Below are 17,573 nucleotides of genomic sequence, written 5' to 3'. Positions count from 1 at the left end.
GACTATCAGGTACCATTGTTTGCAGCTATCTCCGTGCACTAAAGAAATAATAACAAATAAGGAAATAAAAGCCTGAACAAAAAAATTGAATGCAGCCACCACATCTAAAGACTGTGATATATTAAAACAGTTTTTGGGTTTATACACTTTATTTTACAATTTCTGTTTGTTTTTTATGAGCTTTGGTTATTATATTTACACATTTTTACCATTCCTAGCAGAAAATAGCAGTGACTCCGGAAATAAACATGAATAACAATTCATGCCTGGCCGCCAGTCACCTGCAGCAATCACTTCCCTCCATTTCCTGCACAAGACACTTTCTTTCTTCTCCATGCTACTGCAACCAGAGGCAGACGGGGCCCCCACAGGGGGGTTCCCACCATCTCCGTCAATATAAAAATATTTCTTGTAATTCTTCTATTTCTATTTTACACATCACCTTTTACCGCAGTGCTTTCTATATGCTCTGCTGGGCAGGGCTGGAGATTGCGGCCCCAGCTGTATCTGAATGACAATCAAAACAAGGCCCTCTGGGTAAGTCCCATAGGGCCCCTCCCTGCTCTCTATATAAACTGAAAGCAGGCTGTGTGTCAGCAGTAAACAAAGTGCGAGAGAATCATCATGGCTACAGAAGTGATTGTTCAGGATCTGCAATTAAAAGGAGGCCACCTTCCTGCAGGTAAGTAGTGTAATAGTCTGGGAATCCAGTTTTATTTCTGATGCAAAGAACAAGTGTTTCTAATCTTTGATGTGTTCTTAGGATGGTTCCAGTGTTTGCAGATCTCATCTCCTGGAATATTCTGTTAGCTTTACTACGCAGCATGGATATGTCCCTACAATGTTTGCCTGATCTATTGATTGCTAAAACGTTGCTGGAAGCTCTACACACCGGAATATTCTCTGATTAGGCTAGCCAAACACTTATAAAATGTTCTTATTCAATTTCCTTTAGATTTACCTTCAACTACGTAGTGCAAGGGCCTGCCTGATTGCATACAAAGTAAAAATGGTTGCTTAGGTTTGACCTCATTATATTGTTTTGGTTAGTTTAAAGGGAAATGTATATAGTGTATGGCCAGCCTTGGTGTGCAGACTTGCTTATGTTTGTTGCCATTATTCTGTAATGCGGTCTGTGTGCTTTTGTAGCCAATCGTGTTTGCTCTTTATGGTTCAGTTATAGGCTCCAGTAATCCTAGTTTTGCTTTATATCTAAAAGCTTATTTTTGGATGCAATATTGAAAGGTTAGAACCCTAAGCACCAAAGCCTAACAGGCAAAGGGGTCCAATGGGGGATTTTTTTTTTTTTTTTTTTTGGGTGATGCCTATATTCTCGGAAGTGTATGTCGAGGCAGCTACATGCGTAGGTGGGTGTGGGACATCTTTGATTCCTTCTGCATTAGTGGCTGTAAAATTACTATCTGTACTTCGTAGAATCCACTTGGTTGTATCCTGCTATATTGCTCAGTGCCTTTTTTTTTTAATATATATTTTTTTTTTTTTTTTTTTTTTATTAAAAAAAAAAAAAATGATGCAGAGCAATATCTTGTGTTGCAGTCAGCTGAGCTGACATCCCAACGCTCCCCTTCCCTGGTCTGAGGACTAGAGGGAGGGACTGGGGTTCCTTCCGATATCAGCCGGGAGGAGAGCAGTGGGCAGTCATGTGACTGCACATCGATGCTCTTTATTAAGGTATTGCGCTGCTTCATTTTTATGAAACCAGGGCAGGATGGAGGCATGTAAACTGACCACAGTATCAGCAGGTGGTCAGGACTCAGCAGCCATGATAAATGCAGTCCGTTTTTACAGGGAGGAGCAGGATCAGCCAGGTATTTTAGAAAGGGATAAATTACACACCACAAGGTGTGTGTGTGTGTGTGTCTAAAATGAGAAAATAAAACCCTGTCAGTCTTCTGTCCCAATGACAAACACTCCACTTATCTCGTCCTAGCATTGTACATACGGAACAGAAGATACATTTTTCCCAAGCAGGATCACAGGCTGCAAAAAAAATGGAACTACTCTTCTCAAGTCTATCCAAAACAAAAAAAATGCATGGTACCTTCAAACCTGTGAAGTGATAAATGAGTTTTGGCACATTTAGAGCCCGTTCACACTGGGTCGCCTGACAGGTTGCCTGCCATAGAGAAGCTGTGGACCCGTTCTAATAGGAGCGACACAAGTCGCTCCGACTTAGAAAAAGGGTCCGGAGCTTCTTTGGGGTGACCCGGAGCGATCTGCATTGACTTCAATGTTATGAAGTCCGTGCCGGCTGCTCCGAGGTCGCGGTGCGAGCAGCGCACCGCGACTTGTGAGGTCGCCCCGGCAAGTAGCGTCGCCCCCAGTGTGAACGGGGTCTTAGTGGGCTGGAAATGCCACATACAAGCAATCATCTTAAAGCTCCACTAAAATGTGGTGATTGCGTAGAATGGTATATGAAGGAGTTTGCTAGGCACGGAGTGATCTTTCTGCCTGTTGGGACTAGTTGGAAGTAGCATTTCAGATTTTGCAGAAGAGCTTTTTATAATAACACTTTGACTCATAGGGAGGATTTACTAACCACAAATAACTGTGCAGTTGCTCTAGAGCAGGGTTTCGCAACGGTTTTCCAGTTGGGACACCCTTAAAAGTATATTCAGGCTTGGTTCACGCTACTGTTGCGGAATGTACTAATTCCTGACATGCAGCCAAAGGCTCTGCTTTTCAGGGGTGCCATTAATTCTTAATGGTACCCCACACATTGGTAAATGTAGGCCGTTTTTAGGAAAGGGTCAGGGATGACTTTCCCTGCATTTCTGCAGGTAGGGCAGCCCATTGAAAAGTAAGTGTGCTGCATGGTTCCACACAGATGTGAACGTGTGGGGTAAGAGGACAGTAAAGCCACATGTTTGAACAGTTTTACCAACCCCAACTGCTTCCCCCTTAGTTATAAAACCAGCAGGGGTTGTACACATGCAGCAGCTAAAAAGTAATGGGGGGGGGGGGCAGGATTAAAAGTAAGACACGGAGATGTACATGGCCCTTTAAAAAGTTGTAGTACAGTACCTTCCCTCACACAGCAGGGTACTGCACTGTAGAGGGAGGCAGAGAGCATAGCACTCATCCCCCCTCCCTTTACCATTACTTTCCTGAGTCTGACTGAGCTCTCCCAGTGCCCATGCACAGTTTGGCTGCGGGTTGGGAGCTTGGGCTCATCCGACAGCCTTTCTCTACCATGATCCTGTGGCACCCTGTTCAGAAAGGCTGCTCTAGAGGTTGGTAAATGAGAAGCTCTGCTGGCTTCTATCATGCAAGCAAAAATGCTTTGGATTTTCCTTGCATGTGACTGAGTATTCTTTGCAAAGTGAAGTCCTGTCATTTACTAAGCTCTAGAGCAACTGCACTTGTAAAGTGCAGTCTATTTGCATTAAGTTGAGACACTTTGACTAGTTTCTAGTTGCATCTCTTCATATTTGTATACAGTGGAGGAAGCAGTTTTTTGGGGTTGGTGCGGTAGTAATTTCGTGGCCTGTTACTGTTGAGCTATGTCTACCAACTGTGCAGATGTTGGACAGGTACACTTCTAAGAGCTGCCTGAAGCATTTTCTGTGCTTATGTAAGCAGTTAATAAGCTAGCTGTCATCCTAATTTCTTCTGCTGAGTGAATCCATTTACACTGGTCACTGATGATTATCCAATCACCAGATGGAATCCAGTGACTGATTGAAGCCGTAGTCTGATCAGACTACTGAATGTCTGTTCTACAAAATGGCTTGTAGTAGAATTTGCTGCTTATTAGGGTCACTACAGGACTTTTTATTTTCCATGATTAATACTTTTAAAAGGAAATTATTGGTGTGAGACTGTCATGGAAGCCACAATTTCCTGGCTGTCATAGGTGTGCACAGCCTATTGCATTAGGGTGTGCACCTCAAAGCTCAAACACATATGCATGTGTATATATACTGACAGTGTCAGTAGGGCAGAGATTGGTGTCAGTATGGGAGTGGATGGTGTCAGCAGTTTTTTGTTTTGTTTTTTTATTTTTTTTTTGCTTCACAATTTTGTTAGGGGGCTTTGGTGAAATATCAGGGGTCCAAACAGGGGGAATCTGTACCACCATGGGGTGATTAGGGTGTGCCCAGGCACACCTGGCACACCCCCTGCGCATGCCTATGCTGGCTGTATATCCAGAGCCACCACACAAGTGGAGGGGGGGGCTGCTTCTCACACAGGCATCTTGCTATGTGACGTTCTGCAGTGTGCTTGTGTCTGCTGATATCTATTTTAATGTACACACAGGTGCTCTTGCCTATTAACCGCCCTTTTTTTTTTTTTTTTTTTAACACTCTATACAAGTGTGTACAAGTGTATCTAACCAAACTAGTTCAGACATGCCTACAGCTAAAGTTCAGCCTTTTATGATTGTCTTTGACTGGCTTCTTTGTGTTTTTTTTTATTTTATTTTTTTTCCATCCAGTAAAAGCGGGAGGAATGAGGGTTTCCAAAAAACAAGGAAATGAAGACGGTGGGGCACCAGAGAAGATATCCACAGCCGACAAACCAAGGTACTTCTAGCTGCTCTTGAATGGCAATCTCAGAATCCTCAGGGAGCTCACAAATGATTCCCAGAGGGACAGGACAACTCCTGAATAGAAAATGGGTTGGGAGAGACCAAGTCATGATTCCATCATTTTAAGATCACCACAAATGCTGTCAGAATTTCCAACCTTCTGATGCAGTCTATCCTTTTTTTTTTTTTTTTTTTTTTTTTTTTTTCCCACACTGCATTGTGAATGGTCCTGCAAACTTGTGGGACCTGTGATTTGTCCCAGAAGACTGTAGGGAGGGGGAAAGGAATACTTCGCTGGGATTGCCCAGGCAATCTGAGTGGAAGTGAGAGGAGTGGGGGAGAAGGACTTAAAGCAGAATTTTTTTCCCTTTTGGGTGAAGCTCCACCAAAATGTTGCTTACTATGACACAAGTTTTTGTTCAGCTAAAGGCACCTGTCAAGAGAGTAATATGTAGGGTGCACCAGCCAACCTTCTGAAGATGCTTGCTGGCTGTCGCCCACTGGCATGAACTTTGTCATTGAAATCTGAAAAATGGAAGTCTGAACCCTAATCCTAGGCCACTGACAAAGTATTGGATGAGTTATCAGGGCAGGCAACTGTTACACTGACCCTGTAATAGGCTAGTGGTCAGTAGTACTATACTGGCGAATGGCATCTTCAACAGGAGGTAATGAGTTGGCAGCCTCAATGTGCCTCTAAGATTCACAAAATTAGCCCTTTAAATATATTTGTGAAACCTTTAGGCCCCTTTCACACATGCTGTCCGTTTGTCCGTTTTTCATCCATCCGTTGACGGATGAAAAACGGACATCAATGCATCTCTATGTAAAAACGGATGACAACTGATGATCATCAGTTAACATCCGTTTTCATCCACTTCCGTCAATGTCCGTTTTTTTGAACGGATGAATGCCCTATTTTTCATCCGTCAAAAAAACGGATCGGACGGCAACGGATGAAAAACGGACGGCAACGGATGAAAAACGGACGGCAACGGATGAAAAACGGACGGCAACGGATGAAAAACGGACGGCAACGGATGAAAAACGGACGGCAACGGATGAAAAACGGACGGCAACGGATGAAAAACGGACGGCAACGGATGATAAACTGATACATTTGACGTGACTGAACTGATGAACTGAACGGACTGTATGTGTGAAAGGGGCCTTAGGCCCCTTTCACACATACAGTCCGTTCAGTTCATCAGTTCAGTCACGTCAAATGTATCAGTTTTTCGTCAGTTTGTCGTCAGTTTGTCGTCAGTTTTTCGTCAGTTTGTCGTCAGTTTTTCGTCAGTTTGTCGTCAGTTTTTCGTCAGTTTTTCGTCAGTTTGTCGTCAGTTTGTCGTCAGTTTGTCGTCAGTTTGTCGTCAGTTTGTCGTCAGTTTGTCGTCAGTTTGTCGTCAGTTTGTCGTCCGATCTGTTTTTTTGACGGATGAAAAATAGGGCATTCATCCGTTCAAAAAAACGGACATTGACGGAAGTGGATGAAAACGGATGTTAACTGATGATCATCCGTTGTCGTCCGTTTTTACATAGAGATGCATTGATGTCCGTTTTTCATCCGTCAACGGATGGATGAAAAACGGACAAACGGACAGCATGTGTGAAAGAGGCCTTAAGGGTCCTTTAATGCAGGTGTTTCATTCATCCATTTTTCAGCTGAGAAATGGGACAGCAATTCCTTATGGGATTGTGGATTTAGGACAGATGTGCAGAAACTTAAACCTGTATCAGTTTTGTGTTTATTTTTTTTTTTTTTTTTTTGCCAAAATAAGTGACTGGACTGGTGATGCCCATGTGAAAGGACCCTAAGAGCCGGTTCACATACAGGCGACCCGACTTGCCGGGGGGGCGACCTGTGAAGTCGCGGTGCACAGCGCGCAACGCGACCTCAGATATGCACGGACTTCATATCATTGAAGTCAATGCAGGTCGCTCCAGTTCGCCCCAAAATAGTACAGGACCCTTTTTCTAAGTCGGAGCGACTTGTGTCGCTCCTATTAGAACGGGTCCTGTGCTAATCTATGGCAGGCAATCCACGGCGACTTGTCAGGCGACCAGGTCGCCTGACAAGTCGCCCCAGTGTGAAACGGCTCTTAATGCTGCCTTTTTTAGATTAACTTTTGCTGAGACCTCAACCCTACCTTATCCTTGTCAGTAATATACATTCTAATGTTTGCAAATTTTACTGGACTGTCCTCAGGGCTGTCATTCTTGCCAAAGGCCAAAGGCCACTACCTGGGTTTCAACTCGAGGTAACTACTTCCACTGGAATATAATAGTTTGTGGCAGGGGATTTCTTTGGTGCAATTTGGTGGCTTGGAGGGGGGTGTGGTGACTGATCATAACTGTACTGATATGAATCATATGCCTCTTCCAAAGGAATGTAATTTTTTTTTTTTTTTAAATCCAACAGCTCTATGGTGAATTTAAGGAAGATGCAGGCTATGAATGTTCTGGCTGAGACTCTGGAAAAGGTTGGTATTACTGATTTTGATTGATGCAAGGGAGAGGGGTTTTTTTTTTTTTTTTGAAGCACCCATTTTGTATAGCATAAACGGCGCCTGAAGTGCAGTAATGAGAATTGGCCTAAATCAACTACTGGAGAAATATTGCCCTAATGGTGGCTATGCTAGACCTAAACAATCTAAAACTAAATGGGTTTAGGTAAACAGAGAGGGGATTTGTGGTTAGGTTTAGTGACAGGGGCTGCCCTTGGGGTGTTTCTGCTGGCTATTGGGACTCTTCAGGAAGCATTGGTACACATATGAAGGTAGATGCTTGACTGGTCAGTAGACCAATGGTATGGGAGCAGTACAGATTTGAGACATGGTAATTGATATGTATGCAGTATGAGCTGGGGGGGTGGTGGGCGAGCTAGGGAACATAGTTGGCAGCACTTGGCTACATAAATGCATGATTTTAAAAACCCTCAAATACTACTTGGGAGGTTGAAGTTGGATTAATTTTCATAACTATTTTGCTTCTTGTTGTAGTTTGTATCAGCATGTTAAAACCTACAAAGAACAGTACATGGGGTGCATAGTGTTCTCTGTGGGAAGGGGCAAGGAGTGTTGTGGGTGCTTTGGAAGCAGTTTTTTTTTTTTTTTTTGCAGGTTTTAAGGGCACTTGACACTTTGTAGGCATGGATGTGTAAAAATGACTCCCAAACTAAATCTGAATTCTTCAAACAGCATCTTGGGATGTCCCCTGGCCATGATTGTTAAAAATGCAGTGGGTGCCACTTTACTGCACTATAAGCCATATGCTGCAGCTTCCCCCTCTGCCATCTTTTAGACAATAAAATGGACCGAAGGGTGTCTTGAAGAGAAAGTGGAAGTAAACAAGCCCCATTGTTTGGTATCCATGTCAGCCATAATCGGCACTGGTGTTGCAGCAGTTCTTTTATTGGCATTCAGTGGCTATTACCTGATCACACTCTCATGCAGTAATCTCCCCAGGACATCAGGTTGGAACTATACTTGTACTGTGGGGCAAAGATCACACTGCCTTACAGTACTGGCACGTTTTAGTTCCTGCTGCCATATGGCAATTCTTCTACATCCTATAATGGTGTCCAGAATGTTCATATGGCCACTATGCTACCCCCCCCCCCCCCCCACAACTCTCCACAATCAAAACAGAAGAGGATTAGCTATAAACGCCTTAATCTTATCGGCACAGGGGGGAGACATTGAGGATGGTGAATTCTAAACTGTCTGGCAGGGCAGAGGGTACATAGTTGTAGTACCCTGTATCTGGTGTGTGTACTATAAATGTGCAGTGTGTAACTGGTCCATACACACAACTGTCCTGGGCTAGTAGATTTGGCAGTCAGAAGGGTGACCTGCTATAGGAAAATGGTAAGTCAAAGCGGGTGTGCATAACTCAAACAAATAACAGTTTACACCCAGACTGGTCTGCTCTGTGCCCCTTTAGGCTAGACAACGCTGTTCATGCTCATGCAGAGTGCAATGTTGCATATATACGCACACCTTTCACACTAAACTGCATTCCATAAATGAGAACCAGCCCTATAGGAAAGATGGATTTATGCTTGCCATGCATTTTCATGAATTTTTGCTCCAATACAAAGGAGGCTAGTAAGGCCTGGATTATGTGGGTCCCCCCCCCCCCCCACATCTTTAGCTTCCACTGTTCTGTGGCCTTTTTTTTAGAGGCCCAGTCTGTGCCTCATTCTGTGTGGTCACCCAAACATGCACCCCAACAATGTCATGTGAAAATGGAACTCAAAGTTTAAACTTTAAAAAAAAAAAAAAAAAAAAATTTAGCTTTAAACTTGTAGTGAAATAATAAACACAAATGGGCAGGAACTAATACACAACCATTTAGTACACATCTCAACTAAATCAGAACTTTGTTTTCCTGGCCTACACAGCTGCAAATTGTGAACCTCCAAAACCAATGCTCTTCAATAAATCAGTTTCAACTGATATCACAATTCAGAAAGCCTTGACTGTACCATTGTAGACAGGGCCGGTGCAAGGATTTTTGACACCCTAGGCGAAACCTAATTTTGCCACCCATTGGCTCCGCCCTGATTCCACCTACTTTGCCCTGCACATGTATACCCCACCTTTTTAATGACTGCTACCATTTTAAATGCAACGCTTTGCTAGACCAGCTAATTTTAAAATGGTTGATTTTTAACATTTTCTCATATGCAAAACCTAGCTGGGCTCTGCAGTGTGCCTGTCTCTGCAGTGTGCCGCTGTCAAGACTGAGAATGGAGCTGCTTTTTCCTCCATAGTACTGGCTCGCAGGCGGAGGGATATCAAGTGCACTTCGCCTGCGAGGAGTCATACAGAGGAAGCGCACAGCTGCAGTAGAGCAGAGCTGCATGCTTCCTCTATATGGCTCTTCCTCCCACAGGCGAAGTGCACTTGATATCACTCCTAAATAGCGGCTCCGTTCTCAGTCATGACAGCTGAGCTTGCCGCTGACATTGCTGTCCTCAGCCCTGCCGGGATATCGCCGTCGCGGGTGTCCTGAGTGCAGGGCGAAATGCAGGAGACTTGAGATGTCTGCAATACCTGGGAACACAGTAAATTTGCGTAACTCATATTTTTATTTGTGATATGGCGCAGGGTGGAGATCACTTGTGATTGTCACACAAGTGTTTTTCCCTTGGTTTTGGAAATGTTCACTAATTAAACCTAAAGCTGGCCGTGCACTGATCGAAATCCGCTGAGTGAATAAAGAAATAATTTAGATTTTTTTTTTTTATTCGGTGCCAGTTCACACTATTGTGATGGCAGACATCGCATGTGATTTGGGAGCGCACTGCTCCTAAAATCGCATGCAATGTCTGTGCGGTGCGAATTCGATACAGTAGATTCGCAGTGTTCCTGCATCGCAATGGTGTGAATCAGCACCAAGTCTGCAAGCTGAACAAAAAAATCTTTTGTACTGTATATGGCCAGCTTTACTGAGATCAAATGTCTAACTTAATGCCGGTTCACACTATTGCGATGCGGGAACACTGCGAATCTACTGTGTTCCTGCATCGCATTCGCAGCACAGGCAGTTCACACTGCCATATGTGAATCACTGGGGTGTCAATTCAAAGTTAACGCCACCCCCAGATCAGGGCGCATTATCGCAGTGCGATCTGACAGTTCGCACATGAATCGATTGCACTGGTGTGAACCACCATGCAATTCTGCTGCGGAGCAAAAAGAGTCCTGTGCGAGTTCAATGCGATTCAGATGCAAATTCAGCCATATGGCTGAATTCGCACTGCACACATCGCATGTGATTTTAGGAGCAGTGCACTCCGCATCACATTGCATGTCTGTCATCGCAATAGTGTGAACCAGCACTTAATAGTTGAAATAACCACCTTAACACCCCGCAGCACAGAGGACGGACCTACACTACAGGAGGGAGCCAAGGCTGACCGAGCCATCGCATCTGGGGGGAGGGGGGTCAGAGGGTCTAGTGACAGTCTGACAGACATCCGACTGAAGTACAAAAAAAAATGTCCGGACCTGGCTCACTTGCTGATCACTTGACTGTAAGATGATACAGAGACCAGAGCGGCTGGCTGCACAGGGGAGAGGGAGAGACTAAGAAGGGGAAATCAGCGGCTAGGCGACTGCCTAACTTGCCTAGTGGTAGTGCCCGCCCTGATTGTAGAATGCAAATACCATGTTGGAGTTTCACTTGCTGTGTACTTAACTGTTACCCAAAGGACAATGAGTTGGCAGGACAACGGGATCAGAAGGGATAGAAGCAAATCCTGGCTAAGCACATTGAAAATACTATGCACTATTTGTAGTTCAGATTTGTTTACTACTTCCTCGGCTGGGTCTACTATCTAGCCTACCACAGAGCCCTGCAGTGAAGGTGGAGAGCCCCCCCCCCCATAGCCTGCTTCAGTACCCTGTCCTGCTGCAAAGTGACCGCAGGCCAGGCAGTAGGGCACTGGGCAGGCTACTACATTGGCATGGCTCTGGAGACCTTGCACTCCTCCACCTCCTGTTTGAGGGTGCTCCACAGATGCTCAATAGGGTTTAGGTCTGGAGACCTGCTTGGCCAGTCCATCACCTTTACCCTCAGCTTTAGTAAGGCAATGGTCGTCCTGGAGGTGTTTGGGGTCGGTATCATGTTGGAATACTGCCCTGAAGCCCAGTTTCTGAAGGGAGGTGAATCATGCTCTTCAGTATGTCACAGTACATTTTGGCATTCATGGTTCCCTCAATGAACTGTAGCTCCCCAGTGCTGGCAGCACTAGACCTGACACTCCCACCACCATGCTTGACTGTAGGCAAGATACACTTGTCTTTTTACTCACCTGGTTGCTCCCACACACGCTTGTCACCATCTGAACCAAATAAGTTTCTCTTGGTCTCATCAGACCACAGGACATGGTTCCGGTAATCCATATTCTTGGTCTGCTTGTCTTTAACAAACTGTTTGCAGCAAACTGTTTGCAGGCTTTCTTGTGTATCATCTTTAGAAGAGGCTTCCTTCTGCGACGACAGACCAATTTGATGCAGTGTGCGGCGTATGGTCTGAACACTGACAGGCTGACCCCCCACCCCTTCAACCTCTGCAGCAATGCTGGCAGCACTCATACATCTATTTCCAAAAGACAAACTCTGGATATGTCACTGAGCACGTGCACTCAACTCATTTGGTTGACCATAACGAGGCCTGGTCTGAGTGGAACTGCTGTATGGTCTTGGCCACCATGCTGCAGCTCAGTTTCAGGGTCTTGGCAAACTTCTTATAGCCTAGGCCACCTTTTTTGTAGAGCAACAATTCTTAATTTTTTTTTTTTTCAGATCCTCAGTTCTTTGCCATGAGGTGCCATGCTAAACTTTCAATGACCAGTATGAGTGAGGGCGACAACACCAAATTTAACACACCTGCTCCCTAGTCACACCTGAGACAGTGTAACACTAACGAGTCACATGACACCGGGGAGGGAAAATGGCTGATTGGGCCCAATTTGAACATTGTCACTTAGGGGTATATTCACTTTTGTTGCCAGTGGTTTAGACATTAATGGCTATGTGTTAAAGTTATTTGGAGGGGACAGCAAATTTACTGTTAGAGTTGGTTTACACTAGGGCGACACGACTCCTTACTACTTGGGGGGCGACTCGTGCATTACCATGCACCACGACTTCGGAGCGACTTGCAGGGACTTCACATAATGGAAGTCTATGCAAGTCACTCCGAGGTTGCCCCGAAGTAGTACAGGACCCCTTTTTCTAAGTCGGAGCGACTTGTGTCGCTCCTATTAGAACGGGTCCTGCAGCGGTCAATGGACCGTGCCTTGTCAGGCTGACAAGTCGCGCTAGTGTAGACCGGCTCTTATACAAGCTGTACACTCACTACTTTACTTTGTAGCAAGCTGTACACTCACTACTTTACTTTGTAGCAAAGTGTAATTTCTTCAGTGTCTCATAAAAAGAGAATAAAATATTTACAAAAATGTGAGGGTTGTATTCACTTTTGTGAGATACTGTAAATGACATGACCCCAAACTTGCAGGAGGAGGTTGCTACTGTAATCAGACTGATGACTTCTAACAATGACATTGTAGTAACTATTCTGCTTTGCACATCTAGACACCTGCTCTGTAATCTCTGCAACTGCTCCTCTCATGTGCTCAGTGGGATTCCTATTGCAGAATATAAAGCTCCCATGTCCTGTCTTTGGCTAACTAAAGGGGCTCCTTGGTGAGTGACAGAACATGTAGAGGTCTCCATGTTGTGTTGTATTATTAGACCAGATATTCTTCAAAATGCCTATTTTGGTGACCTTAAATCATTCAGCATATGTAATGGGATGTTGGACATTCTGTCCCCAGAACTCTGAGATTCTGTATGCAATTGCTTAGAAAATTTAGTTCCTTTACCATATACAACTTTTAAATACAAATAATTTTTCATTTCTTTCTTGGGTTGTAGTAAAGTTGGTACAGACCTAGTTTAATGTCTTTTAATCTAAAAATATATTTTTTGTGACCGATGGCAGTGGTTACATTTGGTTGGAGTCTTGGCTAGCACGGTTTCTCTTCTCTAGCAAGATAGATTACACTGCCATTTCCATCCACCAGCCGTCAGCCACAGAAGATTGGATTGGGTTTGATGTGATGCTTTCCTCATTGCGAGCTGTCTGTTAGGTATCGGAAAAGAATGAAGAGAACAAAACACAGGCGCTGTTACCTGTGAGAAGCGGAACAGTGGCTCGCTCTAATTTCCTGTCATTTTGGGAGCTGGGGCTGCCCTGACTTTATTTCACAGTTGCAGAATGGCACAAGGCAGTGTCTATCCATCAGCTGTCTGTTTTATCACCAAGGCAAGACACTGGCCTTCAGACAGTGTATGGAACATTTGATCGTTCTGCAGACTGGCAGATTATCTCTGATAGATGTGCAACAACTTCTCTTACTTTTTACATAATGTTTTTTCCCATTTAGGAACAAGCTAGTGTCATTGCCTATTCAACAAAGGGCTTCTTAACGTTTTTATGAAATACAGGCATTTTTAAATTTTCGCTAACTGGGTAATGTTTTGCCCTTTCCTCATATATTTGTAGTATGGAAGGTATGTGTTGCTGGCAAGGGAGCTATGACCTAATCTGTAGCACCACTAGTTGACATTGTGTTTCAACATGCCCTAAAGTGTGTGATTTTATTTGCAGGCCAGCATTCTCATCTCAGCAGTTGTTATACTACTGCTATGTGGTTTCTGGTGTTTCAGTCAATGCTAAATCGGTGGTCAAAAACGTTGCCATGATCATGTTGACTTCAATGGGAATTTTTTGCCTGTGAGACTGGGCAAATCAGAGGCATATCCCTGACAGATTGCTTGATTGGAGCCCAGTGCTACTGATATAGTGATCCTCATGTCAGGCACCACTGCAGTGTGGGGTTTTGAGGACTGTCGACTCCTTTCTTGGCCACTCCATTCAACTCTAGTGAAGATGGGATGCATGCACAGTAAGGGATTGCTCACTCTTGGCAAGATTGCAAATGTTGTATGGGTAGACTAAGCTGCTGCCACATGTGTTTATGTTCAAGCTTGGACTTGAAAGGGGGGGGGGGGGAAGTCATGTGGCTTTGTGGAACTAAAAGTAATCCTTTAAATTTTTTTTATTTTTTCTTTGGTCGTATTGGTCTGAACAGTGCTCTCACTAAGATTACTTTTTTTTTTTTTTTTTTTTTTTTTTTTTTTTTTTAATTCTTATGCCCCATACACACATGCAGATTATCTGCAGACTTACCAAAACCATATAATATGAGGTCAAACACACATGCAGATTATCTGCAGACTTACCAAAACCATATAATATGAGGTCAAACACGCATGCAGATTATCTGCAGACTTACCAAAACCATATAATATGAGGTCAAACCTAAACACTTTAAATTTGTATGCAATCCGGCAGGCCCTTGCACTACATAGAAAAGGTAAGTCTGCAGACAAAAGTCTGCAGATAATCTGCACATGTGTATGGGGCATAAGTCTCACCCCTCTTCATCCATCGGCACAAACCTTGCCTATGCTTTATGGCTAAACTTGTATGGACACCCTTCCATATTGAGTTCTGGTGTTTCCAGTTAAGGGTACTGTGAATGATGTATCCTAAAGACATTTTGGACCATTTGGGGAAGGCCCTTCCAGATATCGTGGAATGGAATATGCCAACAAGGGTAGCTGTTTGCTGGATGTCTATAAACATTGGCTAGATGTTTCTGCAGTCCTAGATGTTTCTGCAGTCCTTAACAGAACTCTGGCTGCCATCTCATCTAATGCTTACTAGATAGACTTGTTAGTGCAAATTCTAAGTGACTTTTCATTTAAATATTGTCATGCAATATATGGAGGCTTCCATTGCTTGTCTGCTTTTTTTTTTTTTTTTTTTTTTTTTTTTTATATCTTAAATTGCTGATCTAGAACTCTTGCTCTGACCAAAGAAGTTTGGAACAGGTATCTGACCAGTATTCAAGCCAAGTGAATGTTCAAGCATAACCGCAGATAAGCCATTTTCAAAAGGTCAGCATTTGCAGTCTACATATATTAAATATGACTCCTTGCTGACCATAAAGCCATAGCATTCATTTGGATGAAGTAAGGAATGGTAACATTTTTGGGGGTTTTAAGCTCATCTGTGCCCCTCTGGGGATACTTTTCCATTACTTCACTCTACTTTGTAGACCCAACAGGAAGTGCTGGGAAAATCTGAGATGCCCTCTTAGACCGTTGTCCCTGGAATGGGTGTCCCATGAAAATTCTCTAGTCCTGTTCTTGGGGTTTTTTCATTGCTTTCCATTCTAGTAAGTGGTCACCTTGACAAATGTGAAATTGTCCCTAACCAGGACACTGTGGGGGGGCGCGGCCTGACTGGGTTCTAACCGTACATCACTCTTATGAAGATGAAATCTAAATGTTTGCTTTGAATACATTTTTAGAGCCCAATTCCAGCTTTGAGATAGAGATAGATAGAGATATCTATCTATCTATCTATCTATCTATCTATCTATGTATCTATGTATCTATGTATCTATGTATCTATGTATCTATGTATCTATGTATCTATGTATCTATGTATCTATGTATCTATGTATCTATGTATCTATGTATCTATGTATCTATGTATCTATATCTGTCAGTACAATATGCATCAACTACATACTTCTGTAACCTAATAGTGTGCTGCATTACAGGGACATCCTGTTCTGGGAACAATTGAGTTGGGCTGAGCACTGCCTCATGGAGGCCATGTGTGTTTGAATGGTTAAGTTGTGATTCATTCATAAAAGTGCAAAGCTTCCTATGAATGGCTGGCTAAGCAGCAGTCAACCCGAGTTGGTATTTGTTCTGAGGACAGGAAAAACCCCCACCACTCACTGAATTCAGCACTGTAGATACAGTGGGTATAGAAAATCGCCCCCTTTAAAATCATTGTGTTGATGATTTTGCAGCCTGAAATTAGGACTTCTTTTTTAGGTCTGGCGGACGGAGGTTTTAATTTATGGTTATCCAAATCAGGCAAAGAGTCTAACATTCTGATCCTGAGTTTCTACAGGAGGGTATTGATAAGGGCCTGTCCTTAAAGTGCGATTAAGGTACAGATTGCAGCCCCATCAGTTTACTTGACAATATTCCTTGCAGCAGGACTCCCTCATAAGCAGATTCTTTAAAGCAGCTTCAAGATTACAGCCAGTACCTTGTCATATTTTGACATGGGACTTGCCTATTGTGTTTAAAAGCAGTCAGAGAACCCTTTTGAGCTGTTATTAGAGGCCTCAAGACTTATCCCAGAGACTGTGCCTTGCCACCCATAGTTCATTGCACTACCAGAGACTGAAATGCTCCAGGAAAGCTCTCTATGCTGAGCTATAATCAAAGATCAGTTCAGTCAAATGGCTTTGTATGCCATTGAGAAGGGGATTAGCTACAGCTGGATAAAACAAACTGCCTGTCTTCATTTTAGGCTGCAAAGCAACAAAATGTTTTTTTTTTTTTATATACCCATTTGTCAGTTTTATATAGCACACAGCAGCCACGCTTCTTAGTGAAGCAAGTGGTTTGTGTGGGCCAGCTTGGCCCTAATAAATTGGTAATGGCGAAGCTAGTGTTTAACTAGTGATGTATGGTATGAAAGATGGTACTGCAGTACACACTAGATGTTACTTTCCCTGAAGTAAGCTGAATGCAGGAGCCAATTGGAAAATTCACTTCATGGCCAGTGTGGTAGATCGCCTTGCTAATTGTAACTATCTGCCACTAATCAAAGCTTGTCTTGTTTGTTTCTGCAGCTGAGGAATTACTATCCAGAAGCGGTACAGGTTGCGCACCAGAAACCTCACCCCACTGTGGAGAAGATCATTTTTCCGAAGAGAGTCTACCTTCTCCAGCAGCCACGTAAATGTTAGACCAAATATTAAGTTGCTAATGCCCTACAAAGACCAACCTTTTTGTATAAAGGAAAAATTATTTTGTATATTCAAAATAAAGGTTTGCTATTGCTTTGTCTTCATGTTTGTTTCTTTGCTAAATAACAAAGTGGTGGTGATCTTAAGTGGCACACCTACAGTCTTCCTTTTTTTTTTTTTTTTTTTTTTTTTTTTTTTTTTTTTTTTATATACATGCTTTCTGCACAGAGTGAACTAAGTAAATGTAGTTGCCCAGATCAGCGTTTACTTTTCACAATGGTTCCCCAAAAGCTTTCTACCAGCACTAGTCCTTGCACTCAATGCAATGTCTTGGGAAGATAAAAATGACTTACAAGGAAATTATTGCACTTCCAAAACCATAGGCAAAAAGTACTTATCCTTCTCTTGTTGGCCTACAAATGGTTACCCTATAATGGCTGGTTAAAGGGGCACTTTCTGAAATGTCATCAGGCTGGATGCAGCAATGTTTTAGTTGGGGAGCGAGCTGGTTGGCTAGGTAATCTGAGCATCCATAGAGATGCAAAAGATTTCTTAATGTTGTATTTTGCAAAGGTATTCGCAACCCCTAGAGGAAAG

General features: G+C 43.3%; 1 protein-coding gene across 1 annotated transcript; it reads left to right on the top strand.

Annotated features, from left to right (window-relative positions):
- Window positions 1-326: 326 nt before the first annotated feature.
- DAPL1 (death associated protein like 1) lies at window positions 327-16,976 on the top strand (the record flags this gene model as incomplete). The annotated part of the gene is made up of 4 exons (XM_082260587.1): window positions 327-682; window positions 4,460-4,547; window positions 6,975-7,035; window positions 16,860-16,976. The coding sequence occupies exons 1-4, from the start codon at window positions 625-627 to the stop codon at window positions 16,974-16,976; spliced, it is 324 nt and encodes a 107-aa protein (XP_082116713.1). The 5' UTR covers window positions 327-624.
- Between the last annotated feature and the right edge of the window lie 597 nt (window positions 16,977-17,573).

Source organism: Pelophylax lessonae (genome assembly GCF_965119305.1).
Source record: "Pelophylax lessonae genome assembly, chromosome: 6".
Lineage (NCBI taxonomy): Eukaryota > Metazoa > Chordata > Amphibia > Anura > Ranidae > Pelophylax > Pelophylax lessonae.
Note: the sequence above shows the minus strand (reverse complement) of the source record. Positions and strands in the feature narration are given on the sequence as shown.